The sequence below is a fragment of the Ips typographus genome, linkage group LG5 (assembly GCF_016097725.1).
Source record: "Ips typographus isolate SLU linkage group LG5, UJ_Ityp_2.0, whole genome shotgun sequence".
NCBI lineage: Eukaryota > Metazoa > Arthropoda > Insecta > Coleoptera > Curculionidae > Ips > Ips typographus.
This window is the reverse complement of record NC_138426.1, coordinates 926017-939341: the sequence shown is the minus strand read 5'-3', so window position 1 is coordinate 939341 and position 13325 is coordinate 926017. Positions and strand designations below refer to the sequence as shown.

At 35.3% G+C, this 13325-nt stretch overlaps 2 protein-coding genes across 5 annotated transcripts in view; one reads left to right on the top strand and one right to left on the bottom strand.

The window, feature by feature from the left end:
* dsx (transcription factor doublesex) overlaps positions 1 to 13325 on the top strand; it is a 164785-nt gene that overhangs the window by 47431 nt on the left and 104029 nt on the right. The gene's annotated exons all lie outside the window — the stretch shown is intronic.
* Positions 9234 to 10850, bottom strand: LOC145729971 (uncharacterized). Its single transcript, XM_081980972.1, is given in 2 exon segments — positions 9234 to 10765; positions 10833 to 10850. Coding segments are annotated over 2 exon segments (1335 nt in total). The 3' UTR covers positions 9234 to 9448.

The window sequence follows — 13325 nt, the reverse complement described above, 5'->3', positions numbered from 1 at the left end:
AATCGCACCTACAAGATCATTTTGTTAACCTGTACAGGGTGTCCCAATAAGCCGTGCACGCAGAAAAATGTATTAGTAAATGTGGCCAAAGAAAATTGCTGGAAGTAATTTTCAGCTTTCTAAATCCACCTCTAAAGGGCGTTTCGATATCACTAAAATGAAAAATGTCCAAAAACTCTGAAAATTTAAATGGAAAGGTATAGTAAAAATCTTATAAAAGTAATCCCCTATTCTATATCAAGAATTTTCCTATTTAACTTTTTTTTTATCTCTTCAAATAAAGTGGTGGAAGTAGACCAAAGTTTGCTTTGAAAGAAATGAAATATCTCGAAAACTAATAGTTTTGCGGCATTTCAAAGAGCATTTTTTGTCCTGTAGAGTGTCCCAAAACAATGTTCCACTTAGTTTTCGGTCATTTCGATAGAGGGCTTTTTTACAAAAATTGCACTTTTCTCTTAGATATCTCGAAAAAATCAAATGCAATGGTATAGCTTCCTATTACCTATTGCTTATCACGTGACTTTGATTATGCAATTTTTTTGAGCTTGCAACAATGTAAAAGCCAGTTGACACCTGTCAAAAACAGTCACGTGACTTTTAAAATGTAGTTTATACGTAGATTATTTGGTAAATTAAATTTCGTCAGTTGTAAAAGCTGAAATTGCAACAGACACATCACGTGACTTTGACTATGCCATTTTAGAGCTGGCAACACTGTAAAAACCAGTCGACACCTGTCAAAAACAGTCACGTGACATTTAAAATGTAGTTTATACGTTGAAAATTTGATAAATTAAATTTCGTCAGTTGTAAAAGCTGAAATTGTAAAATACACGTTAGGTGACGTTGATAATGCAATTTTGAGTTTGCACCACTGTCAAAGCCAACTGACACTTGTCAAAAACCGTCACGTGACTTTTAAAATGGAGTTTATAAGTTGAAAATGTGGTAAATTAAATTTCGTCAGTTGTAAAAGCTGAAATTGCAAGAGAAACATCACGTGACTTTGATGATGCAATTTTAAAGCTTGCAACACTGTAAAAGCCAATTGACATCTGTCAAAAACAGTCACGTGACTTTTAAAATGTAGTTTATATGTTGAAAATTTGATAAATTAAATTTCGTCAGTTGTAAAAGCTGAAATTGCAAGAGACACATCACGTGACTTTGATTATGCATGTTTAGAGCTTGCAACGCTGTAAAAGCCAGTTGACACCTGTCAAAAACAGTCACGTGACTTTTAAAATGTAGTTTATAGGTTGCAAATTTGGTAAATTATATTTCGTCAGTTGTAAAAGCTGAAATTGCAAGAGAAACATCACGTGACTTTGATGATGCAATTTTAAAGCTTGCAACACTGTAAAAGCCAATTGACATCTGTCAAAAACAGTCACGTGACTTTTAAAATGTAGTTTATATGTTGAAAATTTGATAAATTAAATTTCGTCAGTTGTAAAAGCTGAAATTGTAAAATACACGTTAGGTGACGATGATAATGCAATTTTGAGTTTGCACCACTGTCAAAGCCAACTGACACTTGTCAAAAACCGTCACGTGACTTTTAAAATGTAGTTTATACGTTGAAAATTTGATAAATTATATTTCGTCAGTTGTAAAAGCTGAAATTGCAAGAGAAACATCACGTGACTTTGATGATGCAATTTTAAAGCTTGCAACACTGTAAAAGCCAGTTGACATCTGTCAAAAACAGTCACGTGACTTTTAAGATGTACTTTAAGCGTTGACAGTTCTAAAAGTTGAAATTGCTATTTAGTATTATATTTTTTAATAATTGAGCGAAATTTTCGTGCACTGTTTCCAAGAATCTTCCATAACTTGCTTATTTGACAGTTGACGACCAAAAGTGATTGAAGTGAAAATATAGTTCAGGTTGTCAGCTTTCCAAAAATATACTCTTTTAAGTTAATCGATAGCACCGCTTTGGCCACCGATTTGGTCGCTAGAGGGCGTCAAAGTCAAGCTTCACAAACCTTCAAAGTGATTTAGGTAAGATAACCACTTTTGCTTTATCCTAAAATAATTCAGTTATTTGATCAGTTACGACAAAAGCACACTGAAAGTAAAATATAGTCCTGACCAAAGGCTTTTCAACGGTGTATTCAAAAAAGGTAATTGAAGTGATAGTTTGACCGCTAGAGGGCGTCAAAGTCAAGCTTGATGATAATTTTTGCTTTTTACACAGTTTTTGAGATATTTTCCGGATACTAAAAATTGTTTTTCACTTTTTTGGGACACCCTGTACTCAGCCGCTTATCTGAGACATCCTGTATCACCCTGACATCCATTGTGCCTCAACTGTCACGGTTTTGGGGATGGGACCTGGAAATTATGTCAATTTTGACGGTTTTCAGTGGGTGGCACCCTTAAAAAATGACATTTTTACAAATGACACTTTACGTCATTTTTGTATCATTAACCTGAAGGAATTTAGGTAGTGGAAGTTTATTTTAAAAATAAAAAAAATTCTAAATAAATTCAAAGGTCACCCTGTAATTTTTTTGACAATTTTTGTTTTTAATTTTTCAAGGGCAAACGGTACCGGTTACCAAAAAAGCACATTGAAGGTGAAAGTTGCATCCCCTCGAGGTGCGTTTGTGGTAAAAATTTCAGACCTCTAACTTGAAACGTTCCTGAGATATTTAGCAAAAACTACAAAAAAGCAATGTCAACTTTAACGCCCTCTAGCGCTCAAACTGGGATACTTCACCGTGTTCGCTCAATGTCACGTGAGAGCACCATTCATTAGCTTTCTTTTGTTATATGGCACGTATATACAGGATGGTTCAAATAAGCGAGTTATTCACGATTTTTTGGATTAGTGCACGAAAATTTTGCTTAAATTAAGAATTTCTACTCGATTTGAGGGGCCGCCAATCAATACTGTTAGGGCAAAAACAGTTGAGGATCGATACAGACATTTTACATCAAGTACGCTTAGAATTTGACGTAGATTTCAAAAATTAAATAAAAAATGGGTCATCCCATTTAAGAAATTTGAAATTTGGTTTCTTGCTCAAATTTGGGACAATATACGAATGGATTATCTAGGAAAAAAACACACTTTGCGACAATAAACCAAACACACATACTTAGAATCCATAAATGCAACAAAAAATGTGTAAAAAGCAAAAATGGTCAAAATTGTCAGAAAGCTTGACTTTGACGCGCTGTAGCGGTCAAACTATCACACCAATCACCATTTTTTAATATACCGTTGAAAAGCTTTTGGTCTGGACTATATTTTACCTTCAGTGACTTTTTGTCGTAACTGTTCAAATAACTGAATTATTTTAGGTTAAAGCAAAAGTGGTTAAATCACTTTGAATGTTTGTGCAGCTTGACTTTGACGCCCTCTAGCGGCCAAACGGTGCAATCGATTAACTTAAATAAGCATATTTTTGGAAAGCTTACGACCTGAGCTATCTTTTCACTTCAATCACTTTTGGTCGTCAATTGTCAAATAAGCAAGTTATGAGACATTTTTGGAAAAAATTGCACGTAAATTTCGTGCAAATTAGGAGTCTAATTTAATAAGTAAAAGAAAAAATAATTTTAATTTTTTTTGACCAGAAAAATACCCAGAACTTACCATAATTGCAACAAAAAATTCTTATTAGAAAATGTCAACTGGAAGGTCGATTTTCAATTTTAGGACATCCTGTATATCTAATTTTTTACACGTGTCCTTACGTGTAATTAATTAGATCTTCCAGCTAAAATAGCTGTGTCGTCCGCGTATCTTTTGTATTTTAATTATATAAGAGTCCATATCTCTCTAATTCTCTTTCTCTTTTAAATAGCTATTCAGTGGTAAAGGTTTGAAATGATTTTTATGTTTCTCTTTCTCTTTACTAATGTTTTAAAGTGAAATTTAATTAATAACTTCATATTTTCTTCTTCTTCTACTTTTGATGCTTTTTTTTGGTCAAGAAACATTTAATGTAGTTCCCAATGAACTTTACCTTTCTTCCTTCTTGAATTCCTTATCTAACTAGGGGAATATGGATTCTGCTCCCTGTATGGGGCAATTTGCCAGTAACGGACTTTTTTTTACCTCACACTACAACTTTCTCGTATCATCAACTATTATTTTCCAGAGGCGCATTTCTATTAAAAATAACAAAACTTGTTTTAAAGGTTACTTTTTACTGCAACCAGTATATCTGGTCGTTACCAAATAAAGCAGTGCTATTGGCATTTATGAATATTGGTAACTTATAGGAATGTGTTAAAACATCAATTAATTAGCACTGAATTTAACAGCTCAACGGATTTGTTATAACATTTTGTTACGGACATACAACGTGTTTTAAAGTGTGAGCACGTTTTGTTATAAAATGGTTATTTATGCAACGAGTGCAAAAAATACATCTTTTTTGCACGCCAGTGAAAGTTTGCACGTTAAAGTGCAAAAAAGGACTTTTTGCCTGAGTGGCATACGATATTTTTTAAAAAATCGAATTGTTTGATGACAAAAGCACTGTCTAGTGCAAAAAAAAAGAGGAACATTTTAGGGGTATTTTCTTACTACTTTTTGAAATTCAATATCTCGGTAACATGAAGAGCTAGAGAGGCCAGTTTTGGCTCATTTTGTAGTATTTTTTACCCTTTTTCTAATGGGCTTTTAATGAAATCTATACGAGTTCAAATAAAAAAGTTACAAACATTCAAAAATTGAAAACATGCAATTTTTACAAAAAGTGCGATTTTGGCAATTTTTTATTTTGCTCCAGGAGGGTTCCAATGCACAGAAAAAGGCATATTTATACCAAAGGACCTCAAATTAGGTAAAATAAGTAGAAAAAAAGCAATTTAAAATTCTTCATTTTTCAAATTAATCAAAAGAATGGGGGGGTATAGGGGTATTTTTTGACTACTTTTTGAAATTCAATATCTCGGTAACATGAAGAGCTAGAGAGGCCAGATCTGGCTCATTTTGTAGTATTTTTTACCCTTTTTCTAATGGCGTTTTAGTGAAATCTATACGAGTTCAAATAAAAAAGTTACAATCATTCAAAAATTGAAAAAATGCAATTTTTACAAAAAGTGCGATTTTGGCAATTTTTTATTTTGCTCCAGGAGGATTCCAATGCACAGCAAAAGGCATATTTATACCAAAGGACCTCAAATTAGTTGAAATAAGTACAAAAAAACCACGTTCGAATTTTTAATTTTTCAAAAAAATCAAAAGAATGGGGGATTATTCGGGTATTTTTTGACTACTTTTTGAAATTCAATATCTCGGTAACATGAAGAGCTAGAGAGGCCAAATTTGGCTCATTTTGTAGTATTTTTTACCCTTTTCCTAATAGCGTTTTAGTGAAATCTATACGAGTTCAAATAAAAAATTTACAATGATTCAAAAATTGAAAAAATGCAATTTTTACAAAAAGTGCGATTTTGGCAATTTTTTATTTTGCTCCAGGAGGATTCCAATGCATGCAGCAAAGGGCATATTTATACTAAAGGACCTCAAATTAGGTGAAATAAGTACAAAAAAAGCACTTTAAAATTTTTCATTTTTCAAAAAAATCAAAAGAATGGGGGATTATTGGGGTATTTTTTGACTACTTTTTGAAATTCAATATCTCGGTAACATAAGGAGGTAGAGAGGCCAAATTTGGCTCATTTTGTAGTATTTTTTACCCTTTTTCTAATGGCGTTTTAGTGAAATCTATACGAGTTCAAATAAAAAAGTTACAATCATTCAAAAATTGAAAACATGCAATTTTTACAAAAAGTGCAATTTTGGCAATTTTTTTATTTTGCTCCCGGAGGGTTACAATGCATAGCAAAGGGCATATTTATACCAAAGGACCTCAAATGAGGTGAAATAAGTACAAAAAAAAAAGCACTTTCGTTTTTCAAAAAAATCAAATGGAAGGAAATTCAATATCTCGGTAACATGAAGAGCTAGAGAGGCCAGTTTTGGCAGTTTGGAGGATTAACCTTAAAAAATAAAAAATAGATTTTTGATAATACAAGAGTCAGGTGGAAATTAGTAGTGTAGACATATATTCTAGAGGGTGATTTTTTTTCTACGAAATTGCTTGTTTGGTCGAAATTGGCATACAACTCCTCGGCAATTTTATGGTTTTAGTCATTAGAATTAAGATTCATGGTAGACGACTTTGGTCCTTATTTACATTTACGTGTTGAACTAATGTTTTTTACTTACAAAATATCAATGTAATGAAACATGTTGTATATTATAGCAAAGTATACTGCATTACCAACTTATCACAGTGAAAATAATTATCTTGTCGCGTTGCAAATGCTTCTTAATTTACTATTTTGATACTCTCCGTACTATGGATTTCCAATGGCTTATCTTAGTGAAACAGATAAGAATGTTAATTTTCATGCACACACACGTGTCGTCAATTTCACTGACGTCACTGAATAATAATCACAGATTGCTTATTAAAAAATTTAAACTATTAATTGTCTACACGTGTATTCACTAGATTAATAACGCTTTTCCCACTAAATTATACAAAAATTATAAAAATGCTACTTAATAATGTCGCGAATAAACTCCCACATCTATTTAAAGCGGTCCATCCACTGAAAATAGCTTTTTACATAAAGTTTCAGGAACGTGTAATCGCACTAACATGACAGTGGAAATTACCGCTCATTAATTTTGAAATACAGAGTCACAGTGTATACATCAAAACTAACTTTTGTGTTTTTTTGTTTTCAGGTAAATATCCCAGAAACCGACACTGATGCTAAGTAAGGGGCAAGTATTAATGTTCTTAAAGTGTGTATACAAGAAAAATCAAAGTAAATGGCTTTGACGTCACATACTGGACTGTTTATAATACACGGTGGGTCAAATATACCAATGTCTGCCAAATATTGCCTTACAAACTAAAAATTTGTTTGTTCCTCGTTTTGTACTAAATATAGTCACGCTGGATTTTCACAGTCAACGTTGACAAAATCGAACTTGAATTGGTATTGTTACACTTTTTCCCTAAATTTAAGGAAATCTTGTTTGCAACACTGCCCCCTTCTATAAAAGCTATTCGTCCTGGATAGCGTCATTCTGAAGGTGCCAAGATGGCGCATTTCCTCCTCTGTATGGACTTGATCTCTCCACCTGAAGGTTTAGATCGTGGTGAAGATACACTATCTTGTATGGTCCTTAATCTAATGTTCCTTCTAGATTGATATAGCCATACAGGCCAACAGCTGGTCTATAGTCTCATCTTCATTCGGTCATTGTTTAGTTTCAACTTATCTCTCTCAAGTTCATGAATTGTGGTTGATCTGAGAATCTTTTCTAAAGTTAATTCAGTAAAATCGATCTTTTATTCTAGCCAAAGTCTAAAGTGTCCTCCTCCAACGTCATGCGCCATCCCTGTCATTCTCTCGCTCACATCAATCCAATGGGAACTATCTCCCATAACATCATCAGTGATTAAGTCATCTCGCAGTTGCAGAGAATTCCATGGCAGCCAATAACCCTTCCAAGTCTGGAAATCTCTTGCCAATCTGGTTTCAAATCTTTCTCCAACCAAATCAGGATCACTGCAGTTATCTTTGCAGTTTCTTTATTTGTCACTTTCCCGATTGGAGCAATCCTCCAGCCATCATGATATTGTCCTTTCTGGTGTCGTAAATCACAATCAAAAGCTTGACATTTTTCTACAAACGAAACTGCTGTCTGTAATTCCAGCGGTAATGTCCTTTTCCTCCATGATTATAACACGTAATGCTTCTTTTAGCAGAGGAGTGTGTGTGTGCTGGTGTTCTGGTCAAGACATTGAAGAAGTTCATTTAACTTCTTTACAATTAACGCTGCTGAATACAAGCATGAAACTCTTTACCGGAATTTTGAAGGAAAGACTTTTGAAACACAAATAACAAACAGGGGAGAACAACAAGGCTTCAGACGAAACAGATCCACGAGGGCCACAAGGCATTTGATAGGGTTCGCCTCTCCGACATCATAAATATACAGATAGTGAAAGAAACGCCATTGTAAGAGCAGTCCGCAGTCTCAATATGAACAACATGACTAAAGTAAAGACACTTATACAGAAGAGATACCGACACCAGGAGGCATCAGACAAGGTAACAGCCTTTGCCCATTTTTGTTCAATCTCTTAATGGACAGAATTATAGAGGAAGTATCATCACTAAATATGGGATACCGAATTGGAGAGAATAAAAGAATCAGCATGGTATGCTACGCCGATGATGCAGCTATTTTCGCGGAAACGGAGGACGATCTACAGAGACAACTACACAAATTCTGCCAGGTCAGCCAAGACCATATCTATAGAAAAAACGAAAAGCATAACCTTTGCTAAAGATCCCGTAAGATGTACGCTGGTAGTTCAGGTCAAAATCATTGAACAAGTCTCACAATTCAAATATCTGGGTGTGGATCTGTCGAGTTATCACGACGCAGTGAAGGACCTAAGAAGCTAGATCAACAAAGCGTCTGCCATGTCGGGAAGAATAGCAAGGTCAGGATCTATAAGACTTGTATCAGGCCAATCATGACATACAGAATAGAAACTAGAGAAGAAACCAACAAAACGAAAAGAATGCTTCGAGTAGCCGAAATGAAAACGGACTATAATGGGAAAAAACCAGAATAGAACGAATTAGGAACACTGACATTAGGGAACAATGTGGGGTGCAAGACATCGTAAGATGGGGGAGACAAAGAAAAAGATATTGGTACGCTCACGTGAGAAGAATGGAAGAGGGAAGACTGCTACGCATCGCACTTGAAGGGAAACCAATAGGGCACCTGGAAGACCACCTAAGAGATGGAAAGACAGCTGGCAGTCCACCTCCCAGGAACTTACCCAGAGGAACCTGCAAAACTAACAGATCGCGAGATCTTAAATATGAAGAAGAAGACAAGAGGTTTCTTGCGACTTCGAACTCCAGACGGTAAACAAAGGCCAGACGAAGCGCCAGTTTTAGATCTGCGCCTCTGACAACAGCAATCTGGTTCAAACACTCTTCGGGTGCTTGTGGTGTCCAAATTCTTGTAGGGTTTCTGACAGTCCTTGCAATCTACTTTTAAGTTGGCTTTGGTAGACTGGCGTCAAGTGTTTGGTCCCATACCTTAGGTCCAGCGCATTTGTAAGGGAGTCTCCTTGTTTACTATCTGGGATTATTTCGAGGGCTTTACCTTGCAGCGCCAGCACCAATTCGGTAGATTTTTGGTGTTCAGTCCACCTATTAGCCATTGCAGCAACCTCAAACTGCTTTCTGTACAAATCCCACGAAGAATGTCGATATCTCGTCTGGTTTCTTCGCGAATACTCATGATTTCCTTCAACTACCTACTAATTTCTTCAAATTTAGTGTCCATTTGTCCAAATTTCGTGCCGATTCGAGAATTTTTTCATTTGGTGTTCAATATGGGTTTTCAACTCTGACCGGACTTGTTTCTCTAGTCTAGCTTGTTGTTCTGTGTTTGACTTTCTTCTTCCTCTTGTTTTTCTCCTTGTGGTTGGTCTTGTTATTTTTGTGGTTCTTTCTGTCGTCGTTCTTGTTCTTGTGTTTCTCTCTGTTGTCGTTCTTCTTCCTCCTGTTTGTTCCGTTGTCGGCATTCTTCTTCCTCTTGTTTGTCTCTCTGTCGTCGTTCTTGTTCTTGTTGTTCTCTCTTTTGTCGTTCTTCTTCCTCCTGTTTGTTCCGTTGTCGGCGTTCTTCTTTCTCTTGTTTATCTTTCTGTCGTCGTTCTTGTTCTTGTTTTTCTCTCTTTTGTCGTTCTTCTTCCTCCTGTTTGTTCCGTTGTCGGCATTCTTCCTCCTCTTGTTTGTCTCTCTGTTGTCGTTCTTGTTCTTGTTTTTCTCTCTTTTGTCGTTCTTCTTCCTCCTGTTTGTTCCGTTGTCGGCATTCTTCCTCCTCTTGTTTGTCTCTCTGTTGTCGTTCTTGTTCTTGTTGTTCTCTCTTTTGTCGTTCTTCTTCCTCCTGTTTGTTCCGTGGTCGGCATTCTTCTTCCTCTTGTTTGTCTCTCTGTCGTCGTTCTTGTTCTTGTTTTTCTCTCTTTTGTCGTTCTTCTTCCTCCTGTTTGTTCCGTTGTCGGCATTCTTCCTCCTCTTGTTTGTCTCTCTGTTGTCGTTCTTGTTCTTGTTGTTCTCTCTTTTGTCGTTCTTCTTCCTCCTGTTTGTTCCGTGGTCGGCATTCTTCCTCCTCTTGTTTGTCTCTCTGTTGTCGTTCTTGTTCTTGTTTTTCTCTCTTTTGTCGTTCTTCTTCCTCCTGTTTGTTCCGTTGTCGGCATTCTTCCTCCTCTTGTTTGTCTCTCTGTTGTCGTTCTTGTTCTTGTTGTTCTCTCTTTTGTCGTTCTTCTTCCTCCTGTTTGTTCCGTGGTCGGCATTCTTCTTCCTCTTGTTTGTCTCTCTGTCGTCGTTCTTGTTCTTGTTGTTCTCTCTTTTGTCGTTCTTCTTCCTCCTGTTTGTTCCGTTGTCGGCGTTCTTCTTTCTCTTGTTTATCTTTCTGTCGTCGTTCTTGTTCTTGTTTTTCTCTCTTTTGTCGTTCTTCTTCCTCCTGTTTGTTCCGTGGTCGGCATTCTTCTTCCTCTTGTTTGTCTCTTTGTCGTCGTTCTTGTTCTTGTTTTTCTCTCTTTTGTCGTTCTTCTTCCTCCTGTTTGTTCCGTTGTCGGCGTTCTTCTTCCTCTTGTTTGTCTCCCTGTCGTCGTTCTTCATCTTCTTTTACTAGACGTTCTGTAAGTTTTCTAAATAATAATATTTCTAAAGTACCATCACCCTGTATATTCACATTTCTACTGCATTATATTGCCATGATAAATGATTTTTTTTTATGAATTAGTTACGCTGTTACTATTATACATCATACGTTGTGTATGTGACGGTATAAAGTAAACAATGCATGTGAACGTCCTCGTGCAATGTCAAGTTCAGCAGTGTTGCTTGTCGATAAAATTTAGCGCGTTCAAGAACATCAGTATACAGTGTGTCCAATAATTTCACTTTTTCCAAAAAATTCTCCATAACTTGCTAATTTGACAGTTGACGACCAAAAGTGATTGAAGTGAAAAGACAGTTCAGATCGTAAGCTTTTCAAAAATATGCTTATTTAAGTTAATCGGTTGCACCGTTTGGCCGGTAGAGGACGTCAAAGTTCAGCTTCACAACCTTCAAAGTGATTTAACCACTTTAGCGTTAACCTAAAATAACTCAGTTATTTTAACAGTTACGACAAAAGGTCAGTGAAGTTAAAATATAGTCCAGACCAAAAGCTTTTCAACGGTGTATTCAAAAATGGTCAATGGTGTGATAGTTTGACCGCTAGAGGGCGACAATTTTGACTATTTTTGGTTTATACACAATTTTTGAGATAAAAATTGTCTTTTCCATACTTGGACACACTGTATATGTAAAATAAGTTTAAAAACGCTTTTAAACTGGCGTTTGATTATGTGTGCGAGTAAACCGCTACTAAAGGTCACCCGCAGGTTTGCTAAAAGCAGAACCGGATTAAGCTCAATTACCCACTGGCGGTTAAGAAAATAAACTTTTTGCACTCACTGTATAATGATTTTATAAATATGGCTCATAATCTTGAATTAATGAGTGGATAATGCTTTTTTACTTGATTTTTAATAGAAAGGAGTAAAGTGAAACATGTCCTGGAAATGGGATTAAGTTTTTTAATTCCTTGGTTAATTTTACCGCTAATAATCAGTTTTATTTACCTAACGCTACGTTTGTCGGTTAACTAACCTTAGTTGGTAATAAATTAACTAAAATATTTAATAAAAGTGACTTTGTAATTATTTTTGTGGTGGTGCACTAAGGGTGATTTTTGTTTAACGTGCCTTGCGAACATTGTGGCAATCCCCGTTAATTCACCTATTTTTGTCAAACAAATTTAGTCCTTATTGCAAATAGTTACCTTTTTAACTATTCCTTTAATTTATTGGTTCTGGATTGGAAATTTGCTACAGAATTTCAACGAAACAGTTTAAAATGTTCCTCTGTGGTTATTCACCAAAATCAGACAATTTCATCTCATCTGAGAATTTTTCTTAAGACGGTCCTGTACTCTCTAGTTAACTTAGTGATTTTACCGTTAATAACAGGTCCGTAACTACCAAATTTGCTACAAAGTTTCAACGAAACCGTTTATAGTGCTTTTCTGTGGCTATTCCCCAAAAACCCACAGACATCAAATTTCAAATTCAAATTTGACTGTTTCTCTTTTGTTTCTTGAACACTCTGTAAATGTTTTCAATTGTGGTTGTCACGAAGTGACAGAGCAGTTCAGGACGAATATTTTAACTTTTTGACAGTCGCTGCAACCCCAAAAATAGCGGAAATACAAAATTTTCAAGATTTTGATGCAATTTCCAAAAAAAAGTAAAAAAGTCGAATATCTTGGAAACGGTCAGAGTTACAAATATTTTGCATGAGGCCAAAAATGTTCAAAATAACTTTCTGCACCCAGTAGACTAGGTTTACGCCTAATTAGAACCGAGTAAACACGACTGTTTATTTTTTAGTTTTTTCGGACACCCTGTATATGTTGTTTCGTTTTTCGGTTACCATGAATTGAAAGAGCAGTTCCAGACGCACATTTTAACTTTTTGACAGTCGCTGAAACTTCAAAAAATGGAGGTGAAACAAAATTTTGTTGCAATTTTCAAAAAAAAAAAAATATTTTTATTATTTTTTGATTTTTCGACACCCTGTATATGTTGATTCGTTTTTTCGGTTACCATGAAATGAAAGAGCAGTTCAAGGCAAACATATCAGGTTTTTGACAGTCGCTGAAACTTCAAAAATGGCGGAGATACGGAATTTTCAAAATTTTGAAGCAATTTCCAAAAAAAAAAGTAAAAATCTCGAATATCTTGGAAACGGTCAGAGTTACAGATATTTTGCATGAGGCCAAAAATGTTCAAAATAACTTTCTGCACCCAGTAGACTAGGTTTACGCCTAATTAGAACCGAGTAAACACGACTGTTTATTTTTTAGTTTTTTCGGACACCCTGTATATGTTGTTTCGTTTTTCGGTTACCATGAATTGAAAGAGCAGTTCCAGACGCACATTTTAACTTTTTGACAGTCGCTGAAACTTCAAAAAATGGAGGTGAAACAAAATTTTGTTGCAATTTTCAAAAAAAAAAAATATTTTTATTATTTTTTGATTTTTCGACACCCTGTATATGTTGATTCGTTTTTCGGTTACCATGAAATGAAAGAGCAGTTCAAGGCAAACATTTCAGGTTTTTGACAGTCGCTGAAACTTCAAAAATGGCGGAGATACGGAATTTTCAAAATTTTGAAGCAATTTCCAAAAAAA